The 15,000-nt window shown below is 37.8% G+C and overlaps 1 protein-coding gene across 12 annotated transcripts in view; it reads left to right on the plus strand.

Annotated features, from left to right (window-relative positions):
• The window catches only part of UTRN (utrophin), a 945,243-nt gene that overhangs the window by 643,424 nt on the left and 286,819 nt on the right, over nucleotides 1-15,000 (plus strand). For all 12 annotated transcript variants that reach the window (XM_077486405.1, XM_077486408.1, XM_077486406.1 and 9 more), the window contains 2 exons: nucleotides 113-285; nucleotides 4,378-4,534. In XM_077486405.1, coding sequence (XP_077342531.1) covers nucleotides 113-285; nucleotides 4,378-4,534 — 330 coding nt within the window. The remainder of the gene's footprint in view (nucleotides 1-112; nucleotides 286-4,377; nucleotides 4,535-15,000) is intronic.

A 15,000-nucleotide genomic window follows, 5' to 3' on the forward strand; every position in this document is an offset into this window, starting at 1 on the left:
AAATGTACCCCTCTGTGTTTACTGATAAGGTAATTTAGCAAAACAGAACACTTTTTATTGCTTCAGTGTCCTGTAGGCTTATATACTAACGTGTCTGTCATTTTTGTTTCAGGATATTCAAGCAGAAATCGATGCCCATAATGACATTTTCAAAAGCATTGATGGAAACAGACAGAAGATGGTGAAGGCTTTGGGAAATTCAGAGGAAGCAGCATTACTTCAGCATAGACTAGATGATATGAATCAGCGCTGGAATGATTTGAAGGCCAAGTCATCCAATATCAGGTAAATGCAATAGTACCCTTATCAACCTTAGATGTGGAGCCTACAATAACTTCCCTTTTTTCAGTTTTTTCATTCTTTATTTTCACCTGTTATTCTTGCAAATAATACATTTTCACTCTCCTCCCTGGAATCTATGGAGTGCTATAGTTGTAGCTAGGCTGCTTTCTTGATTTGGACTATACGTCTACAAACTATCCTCATTTCGGTTACATAGAGAGGCTTTCTTTTGTAGTTCCCAAAAGGTAGTTGGGGAAATTATAACTTTGTTTGATATGTTTAGTGCACAGGAACTTGCTGTACAAAAATACTGGAATTCTGGCGTTATAAATAATTTTTTTCTTGGCAAATATGTACTTCACTTAAAAAGGAAAATCAATGTATCCACCATATCTAAGATCTGGTAATCAACAATATATTCAATTTTTGTTCTCAGGTTTAGTCAATAAAATTGCCATTTCATTGAAAATCTAATTTTACCTAGGGCATAGATCAGCAATACCAAAAAACATACTTTTGAGTGATCACTTTCTTTCCAGTAAAAGCACTTTTTTGTCTTTGGCTAACCTGCTGGGTTAAATGAAAAAAAAAAAAACTAGTAGTGTGTACCCAGCTTTATAGTAGACCTTCACTCAGAAAATCGAACTTGCTCGGCCCCACTTCTTTTCCTCACCTATCCCTGCCCTTCCAGCAGCTTTCTGGGATAAATGCCGCACATCCTAGGAGGCTTTAAGACAATCTTCCTACAGTCCATTAGCCTTGCTCATGCGCAATGACACTTCATCAAGGGGACTGGCTGAGTGATCAAGAAATGACCAAGATTATGGCACAGGAAAGAAAATAGCTGGAAAGACTGTGGATACAAGGAAGGCAGCACTAGACCTCATGGGGAAGTAAGTATGCATTTTTTAAAAGCCTGCAGTAACACGCAGTATCATAATACAGGCAGTGGCATGTGTGATTGGTTTTGCTGCCACTTGACCCTGCTGACTGGAGAATCTCTTTTTTTCTAAGGAACCAGGTCCCTGAAGGAAAGCTCAATAAAGATCACCATTGATCAGCACGGTCACATGGCCATTATAACAACTAGCAGGGGCGGTAATAGAGTTGCATAGGACCAGCTACGTGCATCAGGCACCAAGGGAGTAAGGAGGGTTTTCAATTTAAGTTTTTCTTTATGGAAATTAGAATTTACATGAACTCCAAACTTCTCTCCAAGTTGTCATTAACCCCCCTGGCGGTATTCCCGAGTCTGGCTAGGGGTGATAATTTTGTACCATTAGCGGTAACCCCAAGCCAGACTCGGGACCGCAACGCTGAATCCAGGGAGAGTTTACTTACCTTGTCCCCTGGATCCAGCGATGTCCCCCCGCTGTACGAGCGAGCCATCCTCCGCTTGATCTATCATGGACAGTGACAATTCTGCAACTGAGCAAATTTCAGTGTTTTTGATTTGATTACATTATTGAATCATTTTTATGATTATTATATTATTATTTGGTATAATTATTTATAGTTCTTTATTATATTATAATTTATGATTTAATTTTTCAAACTTTTCTCATACCCGGGATGTCTGCTAGACTCTGGTTTGTACAGATTCAATGAGTTATGCCTAAGAATTACAGGACTACAATATAAAAAGGCAAATTTCCATGCAAAATAATTGTACCACTTTCAGCACCTAAAATCTGAAATAATTATACCGTCAGGGAGGTTAAACCCCACCTTCCATAATGTAACTATAAAATCCCATATCATCAGTGAAAAGTAAAGAGGATACAGTGGTTTGTTTTGTTAATGGTAACGCAAGTAAAATGCATATAGACTATTGTATAAGACACTTAAAATGCACTGCCCAAAAATGGCACCTCACTTGAAATATAGTGGTGTGAATTGGGTATAACTGAGAGGCATAAGCTTTGTATTGCATTTTGTGGGGTTCTGCCTAGACCTGTTAGTTTGCACCAATCTACCCCAAATAGGAGTTGTGGTAAGGACTAAAATATTTTAAGGCTGTGGGTTATAAATAAGGCCAGTATATTTGTAATATTGTTTGTATTATCGGCTAGATCCAATATCCCTCTCGTTTTTTTTTTTTTTTTTTTTTTTCTAAAGCTTTTAACACCTTTGTCTATTTACTCCTTCAAAATAAATGGCACGTGGAACATAACACGTGTGATTACTGAGTCAGTGTTTGCTTAATTTGGCAGTCTGGAGTGCTAAGAGATGGTTAAATAGACTGCTGTAACTTACATAATACAAATTGAAATTCCTGTTCCCAGACAGAAATAGCAACAGATATGGCCTTTCAGCTTGGTTATATCGTCTTTAATGGATCAATATTTGTAATTTTTTCATTCATAAAGTGAGAAGCTTTTAAAGCCTAAAAAATCCATGTACTCAAAGGCTGTCTTGACACCTTTCAATCTGAGAGGTAAAGTGCTGAGAGCAGTTTTGAATGTGCAATAAAATGTTCCTTTATAAAGTTCAGCTTGTTACATAGTGATGCAGAAATAATGGTAAGAGTAGCTGTTACTGATCATTATCCTTAGTCAGATATTTATAAACGGAGATAGAGGTACTGTATTTCATAATGCTTAAATTGTGTCATCCGGATGGTGTCTCATTACTGCCACTCAGTGCATTTGTATCCTCTGCTAGCAATTTTTGAAAACTAAATAGCTTATGACTTTATGACTTTTAGTAGCTTTAATGCCATTTAGTGTAGACATGTTTCCTTTTTTATTGGCATCAAGGTATTAAACATAATCTTTCTTTGTTTAAACGAGAAGTATGACCAAAGCTTTTTTGGCTATACATCTCCTGTGGGTCACAGGAATGCATTTAGTTCTGCACACCTGTGACCCACCTTGAGCAGACAGCGGGTTAATGTCACAGAGCCAGTCTAGGCACTGAAAAAGATCCTGACTATATGTTCTGGATCTCCCTAGAAGCCTAGACTGGCAGCTGTCTCAGCCTCTCAGCAATTGATTGACAGTCACTGACTCTCTGCAGCCTGAGGACTGAGAGCTGAGCGATCAGCAGTATTTGAACGCTCAGGTCTTGGTCTTAGAGGCAATGGGGGACAGCTGCAGCTGGGATCGGTGCTGTAAACATCTGGGTAAGTATGATTTTTTTTTTCAATTCCCAAACTTTTGTTTTAAGTAACACTCAGCGCAGCATTCAGCCCCACCATATTTAAGTCTGTCATGGGCTTTGAGAATCTGCAGTCAGTCAAGCTAGACACTGCACCAGTGCCTCCCAGGCACTCAAAAATGCCAGGATTAAACACATGCAAGCCAAATGCCCAGTGTGCCCTAAAAGAAGGATATACCTCTGTACTCTGTATAATGGTTAGCATGGATTCAACTTAAGAAACAAATAATTTATCCTGTAAAAACTATAAAGTGTATAGTTGTATAAATAGCACAAAAGGAAATGACAGTACGTCCAAATTGTACCTTCTCCTATATGATCCTGAGATCAGTTTACTGTACAGAGACTTTAAAAAATGTATCAATTGTCCTTGTTTCTCCTATGCAACATTTTTGTGAAAGAGAAACTGCTGAAACAGAGTTCAAGGCAACTTGCTGCACAGGTGTAAACTGGAGTTTCTACTTTTGTTAGTTAACCACTTATGGGTTTTAGTTGGATGTCTTTCTTCACCCACTGTAACACATTTAAAGATGCTTACCTGATCAACAGATGTGTACTGTGTTGTCCACTTCATACAAAGCAGTCTAATTCCTACTCCCAAAGTTGGAGTAGCTGAATGTTTGACTTGTCCCAATTCATGAAATTTGACATTGAACATTCTTATGTGAGGCCTTTTCATTTCACTATTTGCTAGCTTTGAGGTATCAAAATAAACAAATTGATGTACAGAAGTTAACGTCTTTGTATTTCCTTTTTTATTCTGATGGGTCCTCTAGACACATGTGAAATTATAGCTCTTTAGTTTAGGTTACTATAACAGTCTTTGAATTTTACAAGCCAGACTTTTCCAGACCACCAAGACTGGTGGTCATCATAAACCTGTTTCAAGCTGCGAAGACCTGTATAACTTTTGACCTTTGATATGTGTCACTGCAGAACCCACTTGGAGGCAAGTGCTGATAAATGGAATCGCTTGCTAAAATCCTTGGAAGAACTGATTGGTTGGTTAGATGTCAGAAATGAAGAGGTAAAAAAGCAAATGCCAGTTGGTGGAGATGTTCCCACTGTACAACAACAGTATGACTTCTGCAAGGTAAGTGTCAGAAGCTTGACTTCAAATACTCAGTGAGGTTGATTTACTAAAGAACTAGAGACTATTAATTGGCAAAGTAAATTTAGAAAAGTGTTTACTTTACTGACTACCCAGACTAGCCTAGAAAAATCCTATTAAAAAAAAAAATTCCCTTGCACATGATTGAGTGTTCAAAATGAATGTAGGTTAACCTTATTTACTAACATTAAATTTGCTAAGTACAATCACTTTTTACAATCAGACATTCATTTTTCTATGTAAACAGCCTCTACCTCTTCTAGTAAATTATCTCATTACCTTTTGTAGGAAAAAGCACTTTTTATAATCTTTATTTCTTCGGTCAAATTGAATATGGTAAGTGGCCTACATATCCACAATATCCTTGTTCTTGGAATGTCTTTTAAAGGCAAATCTACTTTTCACTACAAGTGCCCTACACTTGCCCTGCAAGTTCACTTGGAAGTGCAGTCGCTGTAGATCTGAAGTGTAGATCTGAAATGAGGGGAAGCTCTGCTGATTTCTATCATCTAATCATGTACAAACAAAAATGCTGTTTTTTTATTTTCCTTGCATGCTCCCCTCAGATCTACAGTGACTCCACTTCTAAGTGCACTTGCAGTGCAATTGTAGTGCAGAGTGGATTTGCCTTTAGTAAATAAACCCCTATGTGTTTCATATGTAGATATCCTGATGGTTCTAAAATAGGTTTCAAGTAGGTTTCCTATGCTTATAAGGGTATTGACTGCTTAGCAGTTAAATTGCATCGTGTAATGGCTAATTCATTGCCTATGCAGATGCAGGATGTTGACAGGCTTTAGTGTCTACTGTAGAATAAAAGCAGATTATGTTGCTCTTTGTCTGATTGTCTCGCAGGGAGTATTAAGAAGCATGTTATAGAGCCTCTTTTTGCTAGCTGGAGACTAGAAACAGGCAAATGAGGACTTCTGGGGCCATGGTATGTTCTTAAAGAACTGGGACCCATGCAGGCTAGCCACCTGTAAAATGGTAATGCCACATAAAACACTGCATAAACATTAGGAATTTGCATTAATAATTTTATATGTTCCAGTGTCTTTTACTTAGGTAATAGTGCAGATTTAATTTAATCTTTTTATTAGTAAACTTTTGAAAATCAATGTAGTCACACTTTTGTGCAAGTCAAACCTGATTTCTTTATTGTACAGTACAGGCTCCTTTAGGTCTTGACCACAGGTTATATGCTGCCACCTTCAGGTAAGGACGCTGGCAAACATAGTTTTTAGGACAGCCTATATACTGTAACACTTCCTACTCCCAATCCTCATTTTTTTGCTAGTGTACTTAGGTGATGGACAACCTCTCTCTTCTGAGAGCAAGTGCCTGGCTTATGATTCTAATTATAATCGAAGATTGAAGGCTATGCTTAATTCTTCACATGGATCCTTTCTCCAACTAGCTGCCTCAGCATCACTGAGGGTTACAACTTCAAGACTGGTCACTCCTCTACAGTGCCTAAGAAAATTGTTTGCCAGACGTTTCCACATGTTAGACAGGCCTGTAACTTTTCCTCGGAGCCTTAAAACTTAATTAGATAGGGGGCCAGCGAGGTTGGACTAATTTTTTTTTTCTTTTCTAAAGGGTACTTTAAATACATTATCCTCAATTTTTATGCAATACTAAATAAAAAAATGCTGTTTTTTTATTAATGAGAACATTTTAATCTTTTACTATAAATAAAATGAGGTGCAGATAGGTCAAGAGAATAGACCACTTTAGAGCCTTCAGTCTTTTTATCTGTTGAAAAATATTCCAATGTCAGTCAGTTAGACCTGGATATTGTCAAGTAAGGGTTGGAAAAGTATCTGAAGAATTATCACCTTTCTTACTAGACATAGTCCTTCTATATTTCTTTGTGGATCACACATTTTTTTGGCAACCCATGAAGGAATCCGTTTTTTTGTTCAACTAGAATGAACAAAAAACTGGCCCAGTTCCCCATCCACACATTTGAGGTAGATGAGTGAATCCTCAGTGCTGAGCTATTGTATTGCGACAGAAGGGAGGCTAACCCATTGTCAGCATACACTGATCAGTGTTGCAGGCTGTAGCCTGCAGAGCTGATCGAGTGGGGAAAATCGGACATGTCAGTTGTACAGAAGTTAACCGGTAGATCAACTTCTGTACAATCTCTCTGCCCATACATGGATTGAAATTTGCCAGTCCTGTTAAAGCAGCTGACTTTTGATCCATGTAAACCTGTCCTTAGAACATTTGTTTTATTTAGACACCCAGTTAGAATAAAAATGTTTGTCTTTAAACCAGTCAGGTATTTAATATAAGTGAGTTTAAACACGCTAAAAAATGATTGATAGTGAGCAGTAGTTTTCAGTATTATTTAATAATATTCTGAGAGGTTAGTGGTCTTGGCTTCACACCTATATGAAACACAATTAAAATACTGTCTTGAGACAGTTTTTCATTGAGTATTACTTGCAGACATTTAGAAGAGATCTCTGTATTCCCTTTCCTTTTTGAGAATTGCTCCCCTTTGGTGAAGGGTAATACTAATTTGTAGTATTTCCTCAGCATCAATCAAACAACTGCTATAAATTGATTTTTGGCAAAACTCTGTGTTTGTATTCCAGACATAGACTTGCAAAGTTGAAAGCACCACAAGAGAAAGCAATATGAATTTGATGAGGGCTAGTGAAATTTTATTCTGAAGAGTTAACCAAATTTTGATTAAGCCTGTTCTGCTTTTTGTCTCGGGCATTACAAATCTCATTATACAGTGTGCTACTTTGCAAACAACAAATGCAAACTCCGGGCAAAAAGTACTGAGCGGACATATTATAGTTTTATTAATTTCAGACTTTTTTGTAGTACTTTAACAAGGTTATTCATCATCGTATTAAATGGAAGTGGAATGGGATGTGATTATCTATTAAAAGCACACAACTCAGCCTTTTCAAGAGTTTTTTTTTTTTTTTGCCATTCTGCCTCTGAAAGTAGCGTTTGCTGTGTATATACTTGAATGCGATATAAGGAGCTTCATTAACTATTTTTGAGCTCACTATGAACTATTTTCTGTAACTCTTTGGTGAACATTCTTAAAGAGGAAGTAAACACTGATTTCCCTGCAAAGGTAAAGCATAATGGGCTACTATGCAACACAGAGTAGCCCATTATGTGTCACCTACCTGAAACTGAAGCCTGCGATGTCACCGCTGTCCCCACTAGCAGCGAGTGTCCATCTTCACCCCTCTTCCTTCCGAGGACACAAACTCTGGCTCTGTGACTGGCCGGAGTCGCGTGACGTCACTCCTGCGCATGCGTGCGAGACCCACTCACAGCATGGCCCCTTTAGAAATGTCACGATCTGCCCTTTCTAAAGTGTGCATGCGCTGTAGACATCGGAACACAGCTTTATTGTAAATATCTCCTAAATTGTGTAGGTTTAGGGGATATTTACAGCACCTATGGTTAAGCCTTAATATAGGCTTACCTGTAGGTAAAAGTGGTTGTACAGGGTGTACAACTACTTTAAAGCAGACGTTCATTAAAGTTATACTTTTTTAAATACATATGCAGTATACTGTATATACTGTTACCCTCCAAAGGAGTTTTTTTAACCTGTTCATCCAGTCTTGTGATTTATACACGTCTGCAACACTGCACAGCCAGGTGGGTTACAAATGTGTTTCCTTTATCAGCAGTTGAGAATCCAACGTCTCCTTTTTTGCCTTCAGCTTGTCAATTAAGCAATAAAGCTGACAGGTATAAGAATATATGCATTGTGAAACAAGCATAACATCAAAAATTCAGTCAAACAATTTCTGTGAATCCACTGACAATGAAACTTGCATAAAAAAATATTATGTATAGTTTTGGAAGCACCTCCCCTCATTTAATATGGTATAGGAACCTTTTTCACAACACTTCCAGGATCCATACAATTGTGGGTTTTTTTTTCTTCAAAAAAGTACCTGCAGTTTTTGCAGCACATCACAAGCCAATGGTGGTGCATTGCATGCCATTCAAAATGTAATGTGCATTACCACAATGAACGGTGTGAATGGACCCTAACAAAGAAATACATGATATAGTATGGGAAGGTGAGCAAATTGAAATTCCCTATTTATGCAAGTCCACTGATTTACTGTTTGGTTGTACCTACCTTGATTGTATTAAGATGTACTCAGGATCAATCTGTTGAACATGTTGTGATCAGCAGTATTGAGCTGTGTGTCTGCGGCCTTATCTGTGTTCCATGCAGACAGCCTATAACCTTCATTATCTAATTTACAGTATTTAGCACTGATGCTGGAATCTCTCTTGGCTGGCTCCCAAACATAAGAACATTTCATTCATTCCATGTGATCCTATAAATATATAGGAATTATTGCTGAAATTATAAAGGCCTAATGCTATGCACTGATTTAAAAAAAAAATGCAAATTGCCTCTAAAATCACAGGGGTTGATTTATTAACGTAGTAGAGGCTTTGTGTGGCAAAGTGAATGTTCACCTTGAAAAGGAGAAGTTAGTAAATAAAGTGAACCAGTGCTCATTTTGAATACCAATTAAGTGCAAGGGAATAAAAAAAAAAAAGATTTTTGCTAGCACTTGAATTGTTTAGTGGAATGCATGGCTTGACCTTATTTATTACGTTCAGTGACTAATCATTTTGCAAAATTAAATATAGCATTGAAATATTTTATTGAAATATTTTTGTTATTGCTGTCTACGAAGTGTGACCCTAACAGAAATTAAGAGATGTCCTGTTCACTCTGTTATGGAGGACTAAGAAACACTTTGGGGTTATTTACGAAAGGCAAATCCACTTTGCACTACAAGTGGATTAATGCAGGACTATTGATAATAATTGAAGGATGGGAGAAGGAAATTGATATTTGAACCATTCACTTTACCTTGCCTGAGGATATATTATTAAGTAGTTGCTATCAAGCATTGCACTATTAACCTCTCTATATATGAACATAGGAGGTTATTTACAAAAGACAAATTCACTTTGCACTACAAGTGCACTTGGAAGTGCAGTCGCTCTAAATATAAAGGGTAGATCTGAAATGAGTGGAAGCTCTGCTGATTTTATCATCCAATCATGTGCAAGCTAAAAGGCAGTTTTTTTAATTTCCCTTGCATGTCCCCCTCTGAACTACAGAGACTTTTCTTCCAAGTGCATTCGCAGTGCAAAGTGAATTTTCCTTTAGTAAATAATCCCCATTATCTCTATGTTGTGGAGATGAGTCTGTAGTTTAGCAAAAGACAATTTGTCCACCCAATAGGACATTTGGAGCCAAGTGTGTTTCTGCTAAGATTAAAACATTTTTTAAACTTACAGAGGTGAAACAAGTAGAATTGTACATGAATTACAGCGATGTTCTGCAAACCTTTTTTTTTTTTTTTGCCCTGACGAACAAGGTTGAATTCAGTGGACAATATAATATAATATTTTTCAAAGTAACCAGTTACTCTACAACACAAAAATGTGTCTTCACCTTTGCTTTCTCTTTAAATGCATTGACAGTTGGATTGTTTAGTGGGTTCTCGGAATGTTACATCTTGCTTTTTCAGACTTTCTCTTTTGTACTTGTGTTTAACATTTCCAGATGCAGCTTAAAACACAAGTTCAACGTTCTCGCATGTCGCTTGAACACTAAAGCTGTTTTATGTCTGCAGAGGCAATTCCCTGATTGTACATAACTGATCCACCAGTGCCTGAGTTGTATACATCTTGTTTTATGTGGGGAGATGATTTTTTTATTAAACATGCTGTAAATGAGCTACAGATTTTGTGCAAGCGCACAGTCTTTAAATTATGCCTAAGCTGAGCATTTTAAATTAGCCCTGTGAGTTAGCTATGCTGACAAACATGATCAGAAATATTACTTTCACTACTCATCATATCCATCATTTTTTTTTTTTTTTTTTTTTTTTTTTAGGCTAGGTTCACATCTAAGCTGGATGTGGCTTACAGCAGGAGTCCGATGCATCCCTGTTTTGTTTCAGGGGTGAATTTTAGCCTGAAAGCGGCCCTGAAATGGAGCTAAAGATTTACAAGACTCTGTGCAAGCCACTCCACAGCCGCAATGGAGATATGCAAACCGGCTCCATAGAGAGACGTTCACAATCTCCTGTCATGCGAATTAGAGGCGGAGAAAACCCGCATCCAATTCGCACTAGTGTGAACCCAGCCTTATAGTTGCCGTGACATGTTCCATTGAAACCACTGTACACACGTATGTATGTTGTGCTCATCTGTTTAATATGCATACAAGTAGAACAGTTACTAAAAGTATTAATGGTATTCAAGCAAAGCCTAATTTTAGAATTTCAAGTATGTGTTTTAGCCTAGTGGGGGGTTTATCTAACAAACGTATGAATATTATATAACAATTTACACAGAATTTTTGCATACTTGTACATTTGGATCAGTTCCCGCCCTCAAGAATCTTACAGCCTAACGTCCCTATCTCACATCCAGACATCCACTCATACTGGAGCAAATCTAAGCATAAGCCAAATAACCTAACAAGATTGTCCTTTGGAGTGCAGGGAAACCCATGAAAGCACAAGAACTTGTAAGTCAGGAGTCTAGGGAAAAAAAACAAAAAAACAGTGGTGTGTTTCATTGCTTTATATTGCCACTTCTTCAATTCAGGGTGATGCAATTTATATCCGCAGGTAGTTATGTAGGGTACAATAGGTGTTTGAACAAAATTCAAAAGCATAAAAAGAAAACATGAAGCTTTTTTTTTTAAATCAGATAAAATGTAATAAAAAAATCCAAAGAAAAGGTGTGTTGAAGTATAAAAATATAGGGCCCCCGAAAAAAAACCCAGACATAACCAAGATACTCATCTGTTTCTATATTCATTTTACCACTCACATGTGTGGTTATATAGTTACAGTCTCTGCACCAGCTTGCCATTGATTTGAATATGCTGCTGGCCTTTTTATGCAAACACCTGTGACTCCCGGGCACAGAAATTCACTACTTTTTAACAAGGTGCGGCCCTCAGTGCTTGTGTGCATGAGCCTTCAAATCTCATATTAACTTTGATATGTTTATTATATTTAATTTCCAAAATCATTTTAATTATTTTTTAATTCTCCAGCTTTCATTAAAATGATGCTTGGTTATCATGTCATCAAGGCTTCGTGTATAGACCATACTATAGGGTGACAACGTTCGAACAATGAAGACACAATCAGTTGTGCCAATGCATATTACACAGGCATGGCCCCCTGGTATCACCATCAGGAAACTCACCATGAGAAAAAAAAGTGCACCAGTTATTGGAGTGTAAAAGGCTGCAAGATACCAGCCATGCTGACAAAGGATATATGATAGATAATTTAAAGTGGATGTGAGCCACAGACATGAAATATGAACAACGTTGCCACCTCTTTATGCTATCTGCATGAGTCCCTTCTGACAAGTTTTCATGACATCAAGAATAAAAAGGTGACTGGGAGAATCTCCAGCACACAGCCTGTATTTGACAGCCTCAGCTCCGTTCCTGTGTGTTGTGTGAAGGGGGTCTGTCTCTTCCCCCCAATAAGCTCTAATGCCGCGTGCACACGATCGGAATTCTGGCCAGAAAAAGACAGATGAGAGCTTTTCATTGGAAAATGCGACCGTGTGTATGCTCCATTGGAATTTAGCTGTCCGAAATTGATAGCATGTTCTCAATTTTCCCGACGGAAAAACTTTGTATCGGAAATTCCGATCGTGTGTATGCAATTCTGACACGCTAAAAATCACGCATTCTCAGATTCAACTATGAGACAGAAGCTATTGGCTACTGGCTATTAAACTTCCTTTTTTCTAATCCCGTCATACATGTTGTATGTCACCACGTTCTCAACGATCGGAATTTGGTGTGACCGTGTGTAGGCAAGACAACTTGAGCGGAATTCTGTCGGAAAAACCATCAGAGCTTCCTTTCAATGAGAATTCCGATCGTGTGTACGCGGCATAAGAGTTCTCCTCACTGAAATCTGCAATGTTTAATTTTAGCTCGCCGCCCTTTTTTTTTCTGACAGCTTAGATAAGCTTTATAAATTCAACACCTTAAGCAGATGTACAGAAGAGAAAACTGCAGGTAAACAGGTATAGGAAGATTTGTTTCATCTCTGTGTATCACCTGCCAGTCACTTCACTGGATATATGAAAGGTTTATAACCACTCTAAAAGAAACAAAAGACAAATGTATTGCCACATCAGTAGGGGACATCGCTGATATGTGAAAATTTGGATATGCTTGCAAATATAATCTTCACTTTCAATGTAATTATATAGTATTCAGGTACCTAATGTTTTACTTTATGATTCCTTTAAAGCTCTTAAATGCAATGCTTTTGTAATGGATATGAAGTAATTAGTGCTTGTAGAATACACACTCTGGCATATCATTAAACCAAATTGTTTTTCATAAATGATAATCACAGCTTTGGACTTCTGCATAATTTTTACGGTACCTCAAATTATTAACAATATGTGTGGCATTATGCAAGCTTACAACTCTTCTGCTGCATTGCAGAAGTAATTTAGTTTCCGCGCCGCTGTGTTTAATAAAGTGTATCCAAACAAAATCGTGAGATCTTTCATTTGTTCTCAACATGTGGATGTTAAGGAATCACTCCAGGCAAGTCTATAAATGGCACTCATTACTTATGATTACTTTCAATTTTAAGTTTCACTGGTGTATTTGCCTGAATTCTGTCTTTATACAGAATGTACCATACCAGAAGAGATTTGAATTCAGGCTTGCAGGGACATTTTCCATGCTGATCGACGGAGCGATCCCCGCTGAGCAAGAGGATATCCACGGAGCGGATCATCACCGATCCGCCCCGTGTGAAAGGACCCTAAATGTTATTTTTTTGTTTACGTGTTTTATAAGTAAACAGTTTTAGGGCCCTTGCGCATGAATCCATTTCCAGATCTCAAAACAGTTGTTTTGTATTGCATGGTTTCATGCACACATTTAACATCAGTAAAATCAAAATGGAAAAATCGCCTTCTGTGGTCAGTTATTACACACAAGGACCCATCTAAAGGTGTGTAATTGCAGGTACATTCGTACATATAAGCTAATCAATGGGAGAAATACTTTATTGCTCTGTATGCAACTAAATGTGTGCTTATATGGAAGGATGTACTGATACATAAAAAAAATACATAAGATGTATTTTTTTAAGCAGCATCTTGCTTATAGCTTCTACCAGCAAGATCCTGCTTAGATATTAGTTCATTATGGCCATGTCCATGAGCCTTTAGCTGTGTATTTAGCTAGTTGTCTGTATTATCATTCATGCTAAGCACATAGGGCGAATAATAACATTTTTCATAGCTGGCCATACAAGAATACTGACCATTCAAGCATATGTCCCAATCTGTTCACTCAGCTCTAACTACAGAGTATTGAACGCATGACACAATGGGGTTGATTTACTAAAACTGGAAAGTGCAAAATCTGGTGCAGCTGTGCTAGGTAACCAATCAGCTTCTAAAGCTTGTTCATTTAAACTTTGACCAAAAAAAACCCCTGGAAGCTGACTAGTTTTCATTCAGAGCTGCAACAGATTTTGCAACCTTCAGTTTTAGTAAATCCACCTCATTAACTATTAGATGGTCACATTGACAGTAAAGAGTAGAGCTGTAAAGATTTGTTTCAGCCCAGACTTCTAATTGCTTGTAGGAAAATCTGGAAAGATAATAAGCATAACTAAAGGCAAAACTTTGTATTTTAGTTTTGGATAGCGTGGAGAAGGATTAGAACCCATGTCAGGTTTTATTGCTGTAGGTGTCCCTTCTAGGCCTTTTTCACACTTGTATGGCTTGTCCTATGACTTGGGACTGCAAAGTCATATGACAAGTCATGATTTCCAATGACTACCATTCATATTAGTACGACTTCTTCAAGTCGTGCCAATTTCAAAGTAGTCCCCTCTTTGGTCTGACTTTGATGTGGGTTACACAGGCATTCCCTAAAATTGCAGTAAACATCGATTTGACATTGCGGCAAAATCGTATCACTTTGAAGTTGTGGTAGTGTGAAAGGGGCCTTAGGGAGATTCACCCTCTTAACAGTTGTTAAGTGAGGGCAGGATGGGCTTCTTTGAAGAGATAACTTTTTTAGGGATCGCTCAGTAAATTAGTGATGCGTGAGGAGACTTATGTTGTAAGCTGAGTGGTAGAGAGATAGATTTTGGTGTCGTCAGGGTAGAAATTATATTTAGGTGTAGATTGAGAATAGGAGAGGTCCAAGAACATAACGTTGGGGGACCCTGACAGAGAACGGAAGTAGAATTGTAAGTGACACTGAAGGTGCAGTGGTATAGGTAGGATGAGAGCCAACAAAGAGCACAGTCACATAGACCAAAGGAGTGGAGTTTTTTGAGGAGGAGAGGGTGGTCAACTGTATCAAAGGCAGCCGAAAGGTCCAGAAGTAGGAG

Source organism: Lithobates pipiens, unplaced genomic scaffold (genome assembly GCF_037356315.1).
Source record: "Lithobates pipiens isolate NorthernLeopardFrog02 unplaced genomic scaffold, aLitPip1_a1.2 Scaffold_18, whole genome shotgun sequence".
NCBI lineage: Eukaryota > Metazoa > Chordata > Amphibia > Anura > Ranidae > Lithobates > Lithobates pipiens.